The sequence below is a fragment of the Otolemur garnettii genome, unplaced genomic scaffold (assembly GCF_000181295.1).
Source record: "Otolemur garnettii isolate 467f Iridium unplaced genomic scaffold, OtoGar3 scaffold00017, whole genome shotgun sequence".
NCBI classification, from domain to species: Eukaryota; Metazoa; Chordata; class Mammalia; order Primates; family Galagidae; genus Otolemur; species Otolemur garnettii.
Genome location: NW_003852412.1, coordinates 9,178,935 through 9,196,786, shown reverse-complemented (window position 1 = coordinate 9,196,786; position 17,852 = coordinate 9,178,935). Strand labels below are relative to the sequence as shown.

The 17,852-nt window shown below is 40.2% G+C and overlaps 1 protein-coding gene across 1 annotated transcript in view; it reads left to right on the top strand.

Moving 5' to 3' along the window:
• The window catches only part of FAM169A (family with sequence similarity 169 member A), a 71,346-nt gene that overhangs the window by 42,516 nt on the left and 10,978 nt on the right, over positions 1–17,852 (top strand). The window contains exons 6-7 of the mRNA XM_003785916.1: positions 12,871–12,999; positions 13,991–14,103. Of these exons, the coding sequence (XP_003785964.1) occupies positions 12,871–12,999; positions 13,991–14,103 (242 nt within the window). The remainder of the gene's footprint in view (positions 1–12,870; positions 13,000–13,990; positions 14,104–17,852) is intronic.

Below are 17,852 nucleotides of genomic sequence, written 5' to 3'. Positions count from 1 at the left end.
GGCTGGCGCCTTAGCCGGTTGAGCTATAGGCGCCGAGCCAGTACTAAAATGTTTTTGTTACATATCCAAAACCTATATTTATTTGTCTTAGTTTTTAATTTAATCATGATTTTGGTTTTATATTCATTTTCATTACTATTAAATCATAACTGTGTACATTGATGCATTTATGGGGTTTAGTGTACTGCTTTGATACACAATGTGAAATGCTTACATTGAACTAAGTAATATGTCCATTGCAATTATACTTGTTTCTTAATAGTTTTGAAATGTGCCATTGCATCATGCACCTTAGATGGGGTCCCCCCCCAAAACCCGCCCTCCTCCCAAATCCCCCCCCCTTCCCTTCTACTTTCTGGACTATAGTTAGTTAGGTTTTGCCAATCATATGAATGTGTAGGTGATTGTATATTGATTTCATAGTAGTATTGAGTACATTGGATACTCTCCCCCCACCCCCCATTCTTGAGATACTTTACTAAGAGGAATATATTTCACCTTCATCCAGGTAAACATAAAAGATGTGAAATCTCCATCCTTTTTATGACTACATAGTATTCCATGCTGTACATATACCACACTTTATTAATCCATTCATGGGTAGATGGGCACTTGGGCTGTTTCCATGTCTTGACTATTACGAATTGGGCTGCAATAAACATTCTGGTGCAAATGCCTTTGTTGTAAAATAATTTTTGGTTATCTGGGTATTTATCTAGTAGAGGAATTGCAGGGTTGAACGGTAGGTCTACTTTTAGTTCCTTGAGTGTTCTCCAAACTTTCCAAAAGGTTGTATTAGCTTGGATTAGCACTAGCAGTGTAAAAGTGTGCCCTTCTCTCTGAATCCACGCCAAAATCTGTAGTTTTGGGATTTTGGAGTTAGATAATTTGATTTGCATTTCTCTGATGATTAAGGATAATGAGCATTTTTTCATATGTTTGTAGGCCACATGCCTGTGGTCCTCAGAGAAGTTTCTGTTCAAGTCTCTTGCCCACATAGAAATGGGGTTATTTATTCTTTTCTTATTGATTAGGTTGAGTTCTCTGTAGATTCTAGTTATCAGACCTTTGCCGGAAGCATAACCTGCAAAAATCTTATCCCATTTTGAAGGTTATCTGTATGTTTTACTTACTGTGCTCTTAGCTGTGCAAAAGCTTTTAGCTTGATCAGATCCTAGTAATGTATTTTTTTGGTGTTGCTTCAATTGCCTGTGGGCGGATTCTCCTCATAAAATACTCTCACAGGCCAATTTGTTCAGGTGTTTTCCCTGCACTGTCTTCTAATATTGTTACAGTTTCATGTCTTAAGTTTAAATCTTTTATCTAGTGAGAATCAATTTTTGTTAACGGTGAAAGGTAGGGAGGGGTCCAGTTTCAGTCTTGTATAGGTAGCCAGCTAGTTCACCCAGCACCATTTGTTAAATAGGGGATCTTTCCCCCAGTGAATATTTTTGATAGGCTTGTTGAAGATCAAATGATAATAAGTGGCTGGGTTCATCTCTTGGTTCTCTATTCTGTTCCGTAAATCTACCTCTCTGTTTTTGTGCCAGTACAATGCTGTTTTGCTCACTGTATTTATAGTATAGCCTGAAGTCTGGTAATGTGATACCTCCTAATGTGTTCTTATTTCTGAGTAATGTATTTGCTATTTGAGGTTTTTTCTGATTCCATATAAAATGAAGTACTATTTTTTCAAGTTGTTTAAAGTGTGACAGTGGTGCTTTAATAGGGATTGCAGTGAATCTGTAGATTGCTTTGGGTAGTATGGACATTTTAACAATGTTGATTCTTCCTACCCATGATCGTGATATGTTTTTCCATTTGTTAACATCTTCAGCTATTTCTTTTCTCAGAGTTTCATAGTTCTCTTTGTAGAGATCTTTCATGTCCTTTGTTAGGTAAATTCCTAGATATTTCATCATCTTTGGCACTACTCTAAAAGGAATAGAGTCCTTGACTATATTTTCAGCTTAACTATTGTTGGCACATGTAAAAGCTACTGATTTGTAAGTACTGATTTTTGTATCCTGAGATGCTGCTGTATTACTTGAGTCCCTGGGATTTTCCAGGTCATATCCTCAGCAAAGAGTGAAAGTCTGATCTCCTCTGACCCTATTTGGATACCCTTGATTGCCTTCTCTTGCCTGATTGCGATAGCTAAGACTTCCATTACTATGGTGAATAGCAGTGGAGACAGTGGGCATCCTTGCCTGGTTCCTGATCTGAGTGGAAATGTTTTCAGTTTTACACCATTCAATATGATATTGGCTGTGGGTTTGCTATAGATGACCTCTATCAGTTTAAGAAATGTCCCTTCTATGCCTATTTTTTTGAAGTGTTCTGATCATGAAAGGATGCTGGATATTATCAAAGGCTTTTTCTGCATCAATTGAGAAAATCATATGGTCTTTGTTTTTTATTTTATTGATGTGATGTATTATATTTATAGATTTGCATATGTGGAACCAACCCTGTTACCCTGGAATAAAACCAACTTGATCATGGTGTATAATTTTTTTGACATGTTGTTGAATTCTGTTTGCTAAGATCTTATTGAATGTTTTTGCATCGATATTCCTTAATGATATTGGTCTATAATTTTCTTTCTTTGTTGGATCCTTTCCTGGTTTGGGGATCAGGGTGATATTTGCTTCATAGAATGTGTTGGGAAGTATTCCTTCTTTTTCTATGCTTTTTCCATTCTGATATTTCTCCCTTTGGGGGGTGATGCTTTTCTTACGTCTGGCTGCTTTCAGAATTTTCTCCCTCATCTTAACTTTGGCACAGTTAATTACAGTGTTTCTAGGATATGCTTTATTTGGATTACGTCTTGCTGGGGTTCTGAACCTGTCTGCTATTTGGAGTTCTGTATTTCTTGCAGTGCTTGGGAAATTCCTCTTCAAAATCTCTTGGAGTAGAGCATCTGTACCTTTAGGACCATCCTCTTCTCTTTTGGGAATTCCTATAAGACTAATGTTTGATCTTTTGGACTGATCCCGCAACTCTCTCAGGGAATTATCAGTTTTTGCTCCCCATTTGTCTGCCTCTTGGTGTTTTTTGGAATGTTCAAAAGCTTTGTCTTCAGTTTCAGAGATCCTCTCTTCTGCCTGGTTAACTCTATTACTGAGGGATTGTACTTTTTTTTGAGCTCGTCAACTTTTTCATTTCCTTGAGCTCTGCTGTCTCCTTTCTTATTATGTCCATATTTTTGTTGACTTTGTCTTTGAATTCATTAATTTCTTGAAATAATCTTTGGACTTCACTTTCTGTCTTTTCTTCCATACTATTTATCTTATTTGCCATCCATATTCTGGATTTGATTTCTGACTTTGCTGCCATTTGTCTATGCATGGCATCTTCAGTTGTATCTCCTTTGTCATTTCTTGGGGGGCGGTGTGTGATCTATTCTGGTTATTCATGTTGCTAGAGTTCTTCTGTTTGGTCCACACCATGTTTATTTTCCACCATTTGTTTAGTAGCATTGGTAGGGTGAGATTGAATTGGGGTTGCCAGTTAGTAGAGATAGCCCCTTACAAAAGCACTAGGTTTTCTAATTGTGACTTATCTATCTCCTACAACCTTACAAAGGCCACTTTCAGAGTTTTGGCCAGAGAGTCTGAGGACCTACTTGGTGAGATAGCGCAAGCTAGCTCTGTTTTGATATCACCCAACCTCTACACTATCCTAAGAAGCCATGGTATTAGATTTAAATCTCGGCTGTGAAGAGATACAAATAGCTGTGGTGCCCAGCTTCCACCCTTCGGTTCTTTTCTGCTACAGAACTTCAAAGGTCAACTTCAGAATGTGCTGGAGTGGACAGCCCCTGGCACCAGTTCCAATTAAATTGTCTCAGGCAGTACATACCCTGCTCAACAGAGAGACAAGGGTCTCCAAAAGCACAGTTGGAGCCAGGGAGACTGCCAGACTCAGTCAGCACTGTTGTCTGCTTCTCTGCTCACAGGCACAGTTGGCGCCAGGAGCCATGCCGGCCCCGCCTCCTGTCCCTGCCAGTCTCAGTTCACTACCTGGCAAGTTTCTGTTCGAAGGCTCTGTTGGAGTTAGGGCACCACACCCTGCCCACAGGTCTTCAGCCCTCACCCAGAGGCTCACTGCCTTGCTGGAGACAGGGGACCCCTGCCCTTGCCCTCAGGTTTTGGTTCACACCCAGCACGACTCTGCTGGAGGGTTCTTTTGGAGTCAGGGGACCACACGCCCTTGCTTTCAGCTCTTAGTTCTTGCCTGGTTTTGCCCGCAGGCCCAGCCCTGCCTGCAGACCTGAGTCCACACGGGCAGCCACTCTCCTGCTGTGTGTGCTGTCAGATATAGGGGTTCTGCACCCAGTCCCACCAGACATAGCCCAAACCGAGGGTCAACACCACCACTGGCTGGGCATAGTCATAGCCAGGGGACTGCTCCTCCTCCTGCTGAACGTCCCTTTCTTCCTGCACCCTCTTTCTTCCCTGGTAGTCACAGATTTCATGCTGATGGTTAGTGGTCCACACTGTGCCCAGGTCTCTCAGGGCAAGACCAAACACTCTGCGCTCTGTAGGGGATAGAACTTCCCACCGCCATGCCAGGGGGAATGGTGGACTGGGGGGAATGGTGGACTGGGAGTTTGGACTTGGGGTGAAAATATCTGTGTCCAATTTAATGCCTAGCAGGGTGGTATCTAGGTTTATAAGTGGTACCTCCCTGGAGAAAGAGACCTGGTGTTTAGCCTCTCTCTCTCTGGGGAGGTTAAATGAGAGGTCTTTTGTTCTCTGATGGCTGGCAGATAGCCTGCGTGTGCCTCCTGCTTGCAGGAGGGGTCACCCATCCTCTAGTTGATAGGCTTTATACCTGTAATTTGTTTTTTTGAATGCTCTTCTTTGGGGTTACAGCTTGCTGAACTTCTTTCTTGGCTCAGCTCCCCACATTTGGCTTCATAGAGTCTGATTCCATTCAGTTTTTCTCCTTCTGGTCAGGAGCCTCTGCTGAGGGTTGCTTACCATTGACACTGCCCGACCGGCGGGCGGTGTCGGGGAGTTCATGATCAGCGTATGAGAGGGAGAAGGAAAGGGTGGACACAATCACACAACCACTCATACAGTATAGGGAGAAGGCTGAGCCGAAGCTGTTTATTTGGGATCGGTACAATCTTACATAGGGTTAGTAGAGGGGGAGTGGTTATGCTGTTCTGGCGGGAGGGGCCCTGCGCTGTGCTCTGCGTTTCTGTCTAAGTCTTATACAATGTAGCTAGTTCTATCTTGTTTACTTACCAGCACTGGTCTCTTTATAGGCCTTTTCACGTGGGGGTTGAATTAGGCTGGCACTTCCTCTTACTATGTAGTTTAGTATTTCTGTTAACCCTTACAGACCATCTTCCCAGAATTCCCCATTTTCATTTATTTTTAAAGTTTTTAATTTTTAATTAAAAGTTAAAACAAAATTAAAGTTAAAAGTTTAAAAGTAAAAATGAAGTTAAAGTTTTGTTTTTAATATTTATTTTGGGCTCAGCGCCTGTGGCTCAAGTGGCTAAGGCGCCAGCCACATACACCTAAGGTGGCGGGTTGGAATCCAGCCTGGCTGGCCAAACAACAATGATGGCTGCAACCAAAAAAAAAAAGTAGCCAGGTGTTGTGGTGGGTACCTGTAGTCCCAGCTACTTGGGAGGCAGAGGCAGGAGACTCGCTTGAGCCTAGGAGTTGGAGGTTGCTGTGAGCTGTGATGCCACGGCACCCTACCCAGGGGGACAGCTTGAGACTTTGTCTCAGGTAGCATTTTGATGCTATTAATACTTTATTTTCACTGACTAGAGAGTACAGTCAAAAATTCAAAAGATATGAAAGTTTTCAGTAAGAAGCCTCTCATTTTGTCCCTTTAGCTACCTTATTTCTGTTCCTGAGCAGATGTTATCAATTTCTTATGTATCATTCCAGACATATTTTGTGTATATGCAAACAAAATTTATATATTTTTCTTTTATATTTTATACATTAAACCTTTTTATTCACTTCATCAGTTTGTAAAGACCTTTTTTTTTTTTTTTAAACATGGTATGGGCCATTCTTTCTTTCTTTTTTTTTTTTTTTAACATCATATGCTACAAATGAACCCTTTAAGTACTGGTGGACACTATTTCTACTCTGTAATTTCTACCCACACACAACTCAACACAACACTTCTAAAACCAAATGTGTGGGAGCACACCAAGCAGCTCTCTGTCAGACATCAACTGAGTGTTCTCTGATTCAAATCTGTCACTGCCCACCTGGAGTTAGTTAGCATCAGATACTGCAGATGCAGGGTGTGGTCCTGAGAGTCTGTCCCCCCTGCAGACTCACCTGGCAAGTAGTAAGTTGCCACCGGTACTTCTGACTGGCCATAAATTAGGGCTGTTCCTGCCTCCTCCTTGGGTTCGATTAATTTGCTAGAGAGGCTCATAGAACACAGGTAAATAACTCACTTGGGTTTATCAGTTTATTAATAAAGCATACTGGTGAACAGCCGGATGTCTCCATGCAAACAGATGCCCCTGTGCTAGGGACCTTTCCAGACCTCACCCTCTGTGGATGAGGAGCATCTGTTTACATGGATTTGGGGTTTGCTGCCCTTGTAGCACATGGATGTATTTGCCAACCTGAAAACTCTCTCATACCCATGGTTTAGAGATTTTTATGGAGGCTTTATCATGTAGGCCTGATCAATTATTAATTCCAAATTCACCCTCTTCCCCCTTCAGAGAATGGGGGTGGGGCTGAAAACTCCAAGATGATGATCCTAGCTTGGTTTTTCTGGGTACCAGCCCCCTCCAGGAGCCCAACAAGAGTTATTTTATTCCTGTCCTGGGTAACAGGAAATTCCAAGGGATTTAGGAGCTAAGTGTCAGGAATTAGAGACAAAGATCAATTAATAGAAAAACAATTCTCCTGGCACCTGTATCTATAAGGGAATTAAGAACTGTCTCAGGAACTGGGTAAATACCAAACATTGGGAAGATTCTCCTAGCACTTTGACTACTGAGGAAATTATAAGAGTTGTAGATCTCTGGGCCTGGGGGCAGAGGCCAATGTGTATATTTCTTAATATTACAAGCTTCTGTGTTATGCTGTGGTTAAGAGAAAAACAATCAGTGTTTTGAAATCACAAAGCTGATTTCTCCCTCATGCCTAGGGTGACCAGATGCCTGATTTTGGCGGGACAGTCCCGCTTTTCAACAATTTGTCCCGCATCCCACGGCGTTTTAAAAAAGTCCCGATTTTTGGAAAGAATGCACGAATGGGCTGGAGGAGGAGAAGGGAATATATGGTTTTTGGCTGCCATATGGCTATTTCGCCAGAATATGAGTTTTATATTATTTTTGTTAATTTTATAATGTTAAACCGTAATAAATAATTGCTGAGAAGTGATTATCGAGAACTGCTTATCAAAGTTTACCTTGTTGTCAGGCCTGCCCCGTCCCCTGCCTGCCCTTCCCCGCCCCGTCCAGTCCCCTGCCCCGTCCCCTACCCCGCCATGTTGTCCCGCCTTACAGGTGTTAAAATCTGGTCACCCTACTCATGCCACATGTCCATTGGTGGCCATCTTTGTCATCTTCATTCTAGCACCCTGATTGACTGAGCAGTTATAATTCAGAACATTGCCAGTGACTGTGTATGGGTATGTGTGAGTTACCCTGACTTAGAAGTCCTTTTGCCCTAGGGCACTCTTCTAACAACCAAAGGGCATAGCTTGCGGTTCAAAAAAGAGAAAAATGCCCAGTACAAGTCAAGCTGAACTTGGGAAGGCTCACAAATATGTATGTCCTCTCTGTACAGAATGTTCATAAAGTTTGTGGGTAATTAAAATAGTTGTGAATTGCACATGAACTTGATGGACACCATGTATTTACAGTTTATTATGTCTTGCAGTTTACCAATCCGTGGTCCTTTTTACCATAAGAAATGTTACCAAAGTAGCTGACGTTTCACTTTTATCAGGTTTGTAGGAAATGTTTTGGAAGGTTATAAAGCAAGGTTCTTCTCTTATGAGAAACTGAAAAGTTTTGTAAACCTTTTACTTACAAGTAAGTAGTCTCTCCTTGTCCAGAGGTTTTGTTTTCCACTGGTTTTGTTTTCCACTAGTTTCCTGCAGTCAAGCATGAAGCATGGTACAATTTTTTTTTGTTTTTGGACAGAGTCTCACTATGTCACCCTTGGTAGAGTGCCGTGGCGTCACTGCTCACAGCAACCTCCAACTCCTAGGCTTAAGCGATTCTCTTGCCTCAGCCTTGCAAGTAGCTGGACTACAGCGCCCGGCTATTTTTTGGTTGTAGTTGCCATTGTTGTTTGGCAGGCCTGGGCTATATTCAAACCCGCCAGCTCTGGTGTATGTGGCTGGTGCCCTCGCTGCTTGAGCTATAGGCGCCGAGCTAGTCCAAAAATAATAAATGGAAAACTCTACAAATAAGCATTTCATAAGTTTTAAATTCACGGAAATGCCATTCATGGAAACGATATCTATCCTGCTCTGTCTCACCCAGATTGAGAATCACTCCTTTGTTTAGGCTGTCCACATCATGGTGGAATTCTATTGCCTGTCTTTAACCCTTATTTTACTTAATAATGGCCCGAAAGCATGAGTGTATTGGTGGTGGCAATTGGGATATGCCAAAGAGAAGCTATAAAGTGCTTGAGAAAGTGAAAGTTCTCAACTTATAAAGGAAAGAAAAATAATTGCTGAGATTGCTAAAAATCTATGGTAAGAACAAATTCTTTTCTTTGAAATTGTGAAGATGGGAAAAGAAATTTTTGCTGGTTTTTCTGTTACAGCTCAGACTGCAGAAGTTATGTCAACAGTATGTGGTAATGTTGTGCCCAGATTGAGTAGTTCCCAAAGACGACCAGAAGCCGAGTCTGATGTAAAAGCAAAAGGGCCTTTATTGCAGCAAGCTGGAGCTTGGACTCCCGGGGGCTCCGCTGCAACAGATCCTGGCCGAGAGCCAGGAGCTCTGGGGTGGGGGTGGACATTGTAGATGGGGTTTGGGGAAGATCTGAGTATGGGGCGGCGCAGGATTGGGCACTAGTGGCCCAGTGGTCTGATTACAAGGTGTGTTCTGATTGGGTGGTAGGAATCACACGATTATGGGGAAATATACCTGGCGGGGAAACCAAAACTTACTTCTCAAGATTGTGGGAGCTGCCTAAAATGGTGCTTGTCTGGTTCTCTCAGTAAGTGTTTAGTTAAGAAGGAAAAGGCATTAAATTTGTGGATAGAAAACATGACCAGAACAGGTTCCCATGGACAGCAGTTGGGTTGGGCAGCGTCTACCTTTCAGACATCCACTGGGGGTCTTGAAACATGCCACCCACGGATAAGGGGAGGCCACTGTGGACTGTATCTAGAGTAATAAAACACTCTGTGAAATTGGGGGTTAAATCATGTTTGCATTTCTAAGTTCAGTAAATACTGCTAATTTGCCTTTTACAGGGGTTGTGCTGTTTTACACTTCTACCAGCAATATATAAATTGCCTGTTTCCTCACATCATAGCAACATACTTCATTAATATTTTTGATATTTCTTAGCATAAGAGGTAAAAAATGTTACCAGGACAGAATCTTAAAAATTCACTTTATTAAGTTATTATTTATATATACTGACATGTCCCTATTTTAAGTGGACATTTTGATGACTTCTGACAAATGTATAGAGCCTTGGTACCAGGGACACAACCTACATGTATAATATTTTCATTGTTCCTCAAAGTTCCTTTTGGCCGTCAATGTCCTTGCTTGCTTCCTCTCCAGACTACTGGTTCCAGGCAAGCACTGATCTGCTTTATTTCAATACAAATTAGATTTGTCTTTTCTAGAGTATTATAAAAAGTGGAAGTATACAATATATATAGTTGTTATGTCAGGCATTTATTTTATTTTATTTTATTTTATTTTTATCTATCTATCTAAGGCAGAGTCTTACTTTGTTGCCCTGGTTAGAGTGCTGTGCAGTCATAGCTCACAGCTACCTCAAACCCTTGGACTTGAGCATTCCTCTTGCCTCAGGCTCCTGAGTAGCTGGGACTACAGGTGTATGCCACAATGTCCAGCTAGTTTTTTTTTTTTTTTTTTTTTTTTTTACTTTTCCCCCTATTTTTAGTGGAGACAGGGTCTTGCTCTTGCTTAGGCTGGTCTTGAATTCCTTAGATTAAGTGATCCACCCACCTTGGCCTCCCAGAGTGCTAGGATTACAGATGTGAGCCACTGCGCCTGGCCCTGGCATTTTATTTTTGAGATTTATTAATGTATATCTCAATGCTCATTTTTATTGCTTAATAGTCCTCATTTGTATGGTTATAGAATACCATGGTTTATTTATTTGCCTATTGATAAGTAGCCTTTTTTGGCTATTATGAATAAAAGTACATGAAAATATCTTTGTAGGGACATTTTCATTTCTTTGGAGCAAATAGCTAATTTTGCTTTGGGACAATTTTGTCTTTACAATTCAAATTTAGAAATTATTTATATTCTTTGAGTACTATTCCTTTGTTTTATTCTAAATTTATTCCAATCTGTGTTCTTCTGGTTTCATTTTTATATAGAACTATGCAGTCCAATGATGTAGTAGCCATTACTTTAATAAATATGTTTATTACTAAATAAGTTCAGTTTCTCAGTAGGCACAGGTGGCCAGTGGCTGCTGCTTTGGATAGTGCTGCCGGAGGATATTCCTCTCTTCATAGGAAGTTCTGTTGCATAGTCCTGATAGAAAAGATTTTAAGTCTTAGCTATCAAGTTTATCATTAACTTTTCAGTCTGGACTGTGATTTTTGAGCCTTTTATAAGAAATCCATTAGGGCTCGGCATCTATGGGTTAAGTGGCTAAGGCGCCAGCCACATACACCTAAGGTGGTGGGTTCGAATCCAGCCTGGACCCGCCAAAACAACAATGAAGTTTGCAACAAAAAAATAGCCAGGCGTTGTGGCGGGTGTCTGTGGTCCCAGCTACTTGGGAGACTGAGGCAGGAGACTCACTTGAGCCCAGGAGTTGGAGGTTACTGTGAGCTGTGATGCCACGACACTCTACCCAGGGGGACAGCTTGAGGCTCTGTCTCAAAAAAAAAAAAAAAAGAAAAAGAAAAAAAAAGAAATCCATTAGAACACTGAAGTCCTAGAGGTATTCGCCTGTTTTCAACATTTTGCTTTCATGTTACACCTTAGACTCCCTCAAGAATCTATTTTTATGAATGATCTTGATGTGAGGTCAAGATCTGATTTTATTTATTTTTTCTATATGGATTTTATTTCACCACCTTAATTTAATAGTTTATCCATTCTCTGCTGAAAGGTAATGCCTCTCCTGATATTTGGCAAGTTCTAGTGTAAGTATAGTTCTTTCTTGGTGGGGTGTTTTTTATTTTTTGGTATTTTCTTCTTCTCCCACTTACTCCCATCTGTTTAACTAGCCTTATGTCATTACCAGGTTGTTTTAATTACTGTGGTTTATAATAGTGAATTTTGGTATTTACTTGGACAATCTTTATTCCTATTTTTCTTCTTAGAATCGACTTGCCTATTTTTCCTTTTTTTGTATTTTTGCAAACTGATATATAATGGTTATGCGTTTTTCTTACTTTTGGTTTTTCATTTTGAGTTTGGGACCAAATTTTGTCAAGCATCATTAAAAAGTAAATTCTGTTGAGATCTTATTTGGAATTGCATGAGATTTATAGGTTGATTGGTAAGAATTGGTTTTTTTTAGAGACACAGTCTCACTTTGTCACCCTCAGTAGAGTGCTGTGGTGTCACAGCTCACAGCAGCCTCCAGCTCTTGGGCTTAGGTGATTCTCTTGCCTCAGCCTCCTGAGTAGCTGGGACTACAGGTGCCTGCCACAATGTCTGGCTATTTTTTCTTTTCCTTGTTGTTGCAGTTTGGCCAGGGCCACGATTGAACCCACCACCCTCGGTATTTAGGGCAGGTGCCCTACTCACTGAGCCACAGGCTCAGCCCAGAATTGGTGTTTTTATGCTCTTGAGTCTGTCTTTTTATTCAGTTCTTTATGCACTTCAATAACTTTTTTTTCCCCCTAAATTTGAAACAGAATCTTACTTTGTTGCCCTGGGTAGAGTGCCATGGGGTGTCATAGTTTACAGCAACCTCAAATGTTTAGGCTCAAGTGATCCTGTTGTCTCAGCTTCCCATGTAGCTTGGACTAAAGACACCTGCCACAGGCTAGTTTTTCTATTTCTAGTAGAGATAGGGACTGCTGTTGCTCAGGCTGGTCTCGAACTCTTGAGCTTAGGCCATCCACCTGCCTCAACCTCCCAAAGTGCTACGATTATAGGGGTAAGCCACTGCCCCTAAACTCCTTAAGTAACATTTAATAATTTTGCCTGTGAGGGTGAAGCACTTTTTTTTTTTTTAAGAGACAGAGTTTCACTTTGTCGCCCTTGGTAGAGTGCTGTGCTGTCACAGCTCACAGCAACCTCCAATTCCTGGGCTTAGGCGATTCTCTTGCCTCAGCCTCCTGAGTAGCTGGGACCATAGGTGCCCACCACAATGCTTGGCTTTTTTTTTTGCAGTTTGGCTGGGGCTGGGTTTGAACCCACCACCCTCAGTATATGGGGCCGGTGCCCTACTCACTCAGCCATAGCTGCCACCCTGAAGCACGTTTTCATTAAGGTTTTTATTGTTTGGTCATGTTAAAACTCTCCTTTGGTATTTTAATTTGAATTTTTATTTATAAATGAGACTGTTCTTTCCTTTTTAAAGTTGCCTTGGTGGTGTTTTGGTATCAGGGTTGTGCTATCCTTGTTAAGTGAGTTGGGTAGCTTACTTACATTTTATTTCTGTTCAAAAAAGAAAAAGTTGATATTTGGGATTTGTAGAAAATTTTAAATGTGTTTTGCAGCTTGCAAGCAGTACTTTGAAAAGTATCCAGGAGACCATGAACTCCTTTGGGAAGTAGAAGGTGTTGGACACTGGTACCAGAGGATACCAGTCACCAGAGCATTACAGCGAGAAACACTTAAAATTCCAGGTAAGAGTGTTTTCAGTTTGAACACAAGTTTAGTTTAAAAAGCAGTGGCTAATAATGGGTGTGACTTATAGTCCAGAGTAGTATTGTAATATAATGTGGTCTTTCTATAGTAATAGCCCCTTTTGTATAAAGTTTTGAATTTTTATAACATATTAACATTTGAGTCACTAATAAGGAGATGCCTTGAATAGCCCAATTTGAATGTTTCCAGTCCAGTAGGAGCTGGTGTGTAAGAAATAAAGACATTACTAAAGCATCTCTCTCCAAAGTCACTAAGTCCTTAAGAAAAACTACTTAGGCTGGGCTGTGGTGGCTCACGCCTGTTGTCCCAGCGCTGTGGGAGGCCGAGGCGGGTGGATCACCTGTGCTTAGAAGTTTGAGACCAGCTGAAGACTTGCCTGAGGCAGAGTGAGCAAGAGTGAGACCCCGTCTCTACAACAACAACAAGACAGCCGGACCTTGTGATCCCAGCTACATGGGGGACAAGAGAACAGTATAGGAGGAAGAAGTAATTAAAAAAAAAAAAAGAAAGAAAAAGAAAAACTACTTAACACTCTGTATAATGGCAGGTTTTTTTTTTTTTTGAGACAGTCTCACTTTGTTGCCTTTGGTAGAGTGCTGTGCTGTCACAGCTCACAGCAACCTCCAGCTCTTGGACTTAGGCTTTTCTCTTGCCTCAGCCTCCCAAGTAGCTGGGACTACAGGTGCCCACCATAACATCCAGGTATTTTTTTGTTGCAGTTTGGCCAGGCCGGTTTCGAAACCACCACACTCGGTATATGGGGCCAGCGCCCTATTCACTGAGCCATAGGCGCAGCCCAATGGCAGGGTTTCATTGAAAGATACTGTGAGGGAGTATCTCACACCTAGCTAGACGTTCTGTACCCAGTGTCCAGGGTGCTCTTCAGACCTTTTATGAAAATCATTACAGTGTTACAGTTAAAAACAAGTATTAATTGGGTTATAATTTTTAAAATTCTTCTATACACAGCAGTTTCTCAAAATGAACCTAAGAGACCTGTGTCTGGAGAATATGGACCTATATCAGTTGCAGAGTGTGAAGCAGGAACTGGAGACAATCAGGCTAGTGAGAGTCCTCTAACTGTAGGTACACTGTATGTTTGTTGCAGGAAATACAGGTTTTGTGTTTTCCAAAATTAGAGTTTATAGTTACATTTTAAATGGTATAGTTCATTTAACAAACTTCAGTAAGTTCTACTGTGTTAGTTTTCTTGACATTTTCTGTTAATAGATTACTAAGGACTTTGAAAAATAATTTTAGTGATGTTAATGGTGTTATAAGATAATTAAAGAAATTTAGTATATATATATATAAAAAATAAAATAGAAGAAAATAAAAACCTGTAATCCCAATATTTAGATATAGTCACTGATACCATTCTTATACATGTACAGAGTGGCTATAAAGTTCATGTGCAATTTAAAATAATGTGCAGTTTAAAATTGTATATAAACTTTATGGTCACCCTATGTTTAATATTATAAAGCATGTATCTGTATACATTTTATTTTTGTTTTTATTCTCTTAGGCTGCTTCTAATTGCTTTTCTTAGTTAATATTAGAGACGTTTTCTGTGGCATTATGGCTTTAAAATGATTGTTAAATAACATACTGTTACCTATTTTATTTAAATATTTATTTCCTTAGGATACTTTATTTTTACATTTTAAGACAACATGTTTATGCTTGCTTCTTTACATATATGTAATTATTTTTCTGCATGTAAAAATTTCTAGAAGTGGAATTAGGAGTAGGTCAAAGATGACATCCTTGTGGAAAGTGTCATACTGTGTATGCTAGGTCTTTGCAGAAGGCAGCGCACTTTGCAAATAAATACTAGGTATTTTGAAGTAGACAGGTGGGTCCCGTTGATGAACTGCATAGGACTTACCAGGTTCTTATCTAGGACTGATATTATGTGGTACTTGATATTACTTAAAATATGGGCCCGTTGATAGGATTATAGAAATCTGGGGGTTTTTTTGTTAACAGAGTCTCACTTTGTTGCCCTCAGTAGAGTGCAGTGGCATCATAGCTCACAGCAACTTCAAATTCTTGGGCTCAAGTGACTCTCTTGCCTTAGCCTTCCAAGTAGCTGGTACTACTACAGGCGCCTGCTACAACGCCCAACTATTTTTTTTTTTTTTTTTTTTTTTTTTGAGAAGAGGCCTTGTTCTGGCTCAGGCTGGTCTCAAACCTGTGAGCTCTGGCAGTCCACCCACTGTGGCCTCTCAGAGGACCATGATTACAGATGTGAGCCACCATGCCTGGCCCTAGAAATTTACTTTTATTCAGTGTTTTGTTGTGATAGTGTTTATTACAGTTGTATTTTTGAACATACATATGTGAGCTTATTTTAAATGAATGTTGAATATGCCTGTGCAAATGAATATGCATTCTAGAGACAAGTGCTTTGGAGAATTACTTGTGCTTCTTATTTTGTGTTTTAATTATCGTCAGAGTGACTAGATTTGAATGAAAAGCTTTTAAACATTTTAAAGCATAATAAATAATATAACTATTAGCTATAAAAAGTTAGGTTTTTTTTTTTTTTTTTTGCAGTTTTTGGCCGGGGCTGGGTTTGAACCTGCCACCTCCGGAATATGGGGCCCGCGCCCTGCTCCTTGAGCCACGGGAACTGCCCCAAAAGTTTATTTTTTTTTTTTACATTTGGAGCATCACACTTTGGAAAAAGCCCCTGTTCTATTATTACAGACCAAATTCTTCGGATATACACAGATTCATTTACTGTTGGTCAGATACCATCAAATCAAGGAAAGTAGAAAATTGTTCTTCTCATAAATGTAATAAGAGCAATAATTTAATCTTAGGGGAACTATTTTAAACGTGTCATTTAAGTGAGAATATAGTGACACCATTTCCTAAGGTAGACAGCATAAATTAGAGTTTAGAATCTAACCTAATTAAATTAAGTTTTTAGAGCCTAGCCTAATTAAAGTTCAGAAATTCATATTTTTTGTATTACTTTAATGTTTTGATTAGCTGAAGGAAAATGTTTATTTCTTACAGGATTTATGTGCCTTTTTATCAGTAACTACAGGAAGAAGTAGTTTTGTTTATTTCAGCTACATGATTTATTCTTTAGGTGATGATGATATTTTTATTTACATTTTCCTAAAAAATACTCTTTTTTTTTTTTTGAGACAGAGTCTCATTATGGGGCCCTCAGTAGAGTGCTATGGCATCACAGCTCATAGCAACCTCAAACTCGGGCTTACGCAATTCTCTTGCCTCAGCCTCCCAAGTAGCTGGGACTACAGGTGCCCACCATAACGCCTGGCTGTTTTTTTGTTCTATTTGTTATTGTTGTTTAGCAGGGGCAGAACCCACCAGCCCCGGGGTATGTGGCTGGCGCCCTAACCGCTGAGCTATGGGAGCCGAGCCAAAACATACCTTTCTTTTATGATACTTTTTGCGCCTTTTAATTTATTTATCATTAACCTATATCTTATCCTAACCTATATAACCTATATAACCTATATCTTATACCTAACCTATATATTAATTTGTCATTAACCTTATCTTATCCCTTATCCCTAATTGAACTACAGTCTTCTTGATGATTAGACTTTTAGAATATTATCTGTAACAGTTGCTCCCTGGTTTGTATTCTATAAATAGAGCTTGTTGAATTCTATGTGCCCACCATATAAAGGGGTTTCAGTAAACCCATCATGTATGGATGTGGTTTATGTAATAAAGTAGGTGCTGTGGCAGACATTGGACATATAAAGATGTGTTTCACATACATAAGGGAAAACTAGGATGGTTCATTGTTGGAAGCAGATATGTAAACAATATGCTTCAGGATGATAATTGCCTTAATTATTATAACAAGCGATTGGAGGTTCATAGAAGAGGATGGCTTTTATTTATTTATTTTTATTCTTTGAGACAGAGTCTCACTTTCTTCCCCTAGTAGAATGCCATGGGGTCATAGTTTACAGCAACCTCCAACTCTTTGGCTTAAGCGATCTTCTTTCCTCAGCCTCCCAAGTAGCTGGGATTACAGGCACCTATCACAACACCAGGCTATTTTTAGAAATGGGATCTTGTTCTTGCTTAGGTGGGGCTCAAACTCCTGAGCTCAGGCAATCCACCTTCCTTGGCCTCCCTGAGTGCTGGGATTATGGGCATGAGCCATTGCACGTGGCCCCTGAGGATGAGTTTTAAAGGGTGGGAGTCCTGTGACAAGAGTTGTTAAAGCATTAGATGGGGTGTAATTAGAGAGATACCAATGAGGAGGCTACAGGAATATTTCGGGTTAAAGGCCAGAACTAAAGAAATGGCAGTACAAAGACAGGGCAGTTTTCAGAGATTATTCTGTTAAAATTGGTAGGCTTTGTGATTAATTAAATATTGATAGGAAGAAATCATTACTAACTCACTAGTTTCTGGCTGGAATGATCAACTGAGTTATTATTGCCATTAACCAAGAAAGGGAATAATATTCGGGAAAGATAAAGTTCATTTTGGGGAGGGTTAGATGTGAAAATGGATGGGGCACCCACTGAAAGACACTTCATTGGAAGTAGAGCTTCAAGAGTTAGGGAGTTTAAGGTGTATATTTGGGCATACTACAACATTCCTCAGCAGATGTTGGAATTAAGGTAGTAGGTTACACAGTGAAGGGAGAGTATATGGACTTGAAAAGAGAAGGTGGCTGAGGACAGAACCCCAGGAGACTCCAGTATACCCGCCTGTAACCTATTAGATGGCTTGTATGCATTCTTAGTCTTATTGTCAACAGAAGCTTTTGTTTTTAAAGTGAGTTTTCTTTTTCTTTTTTTTTTTTTTTTTGAGACGGAGC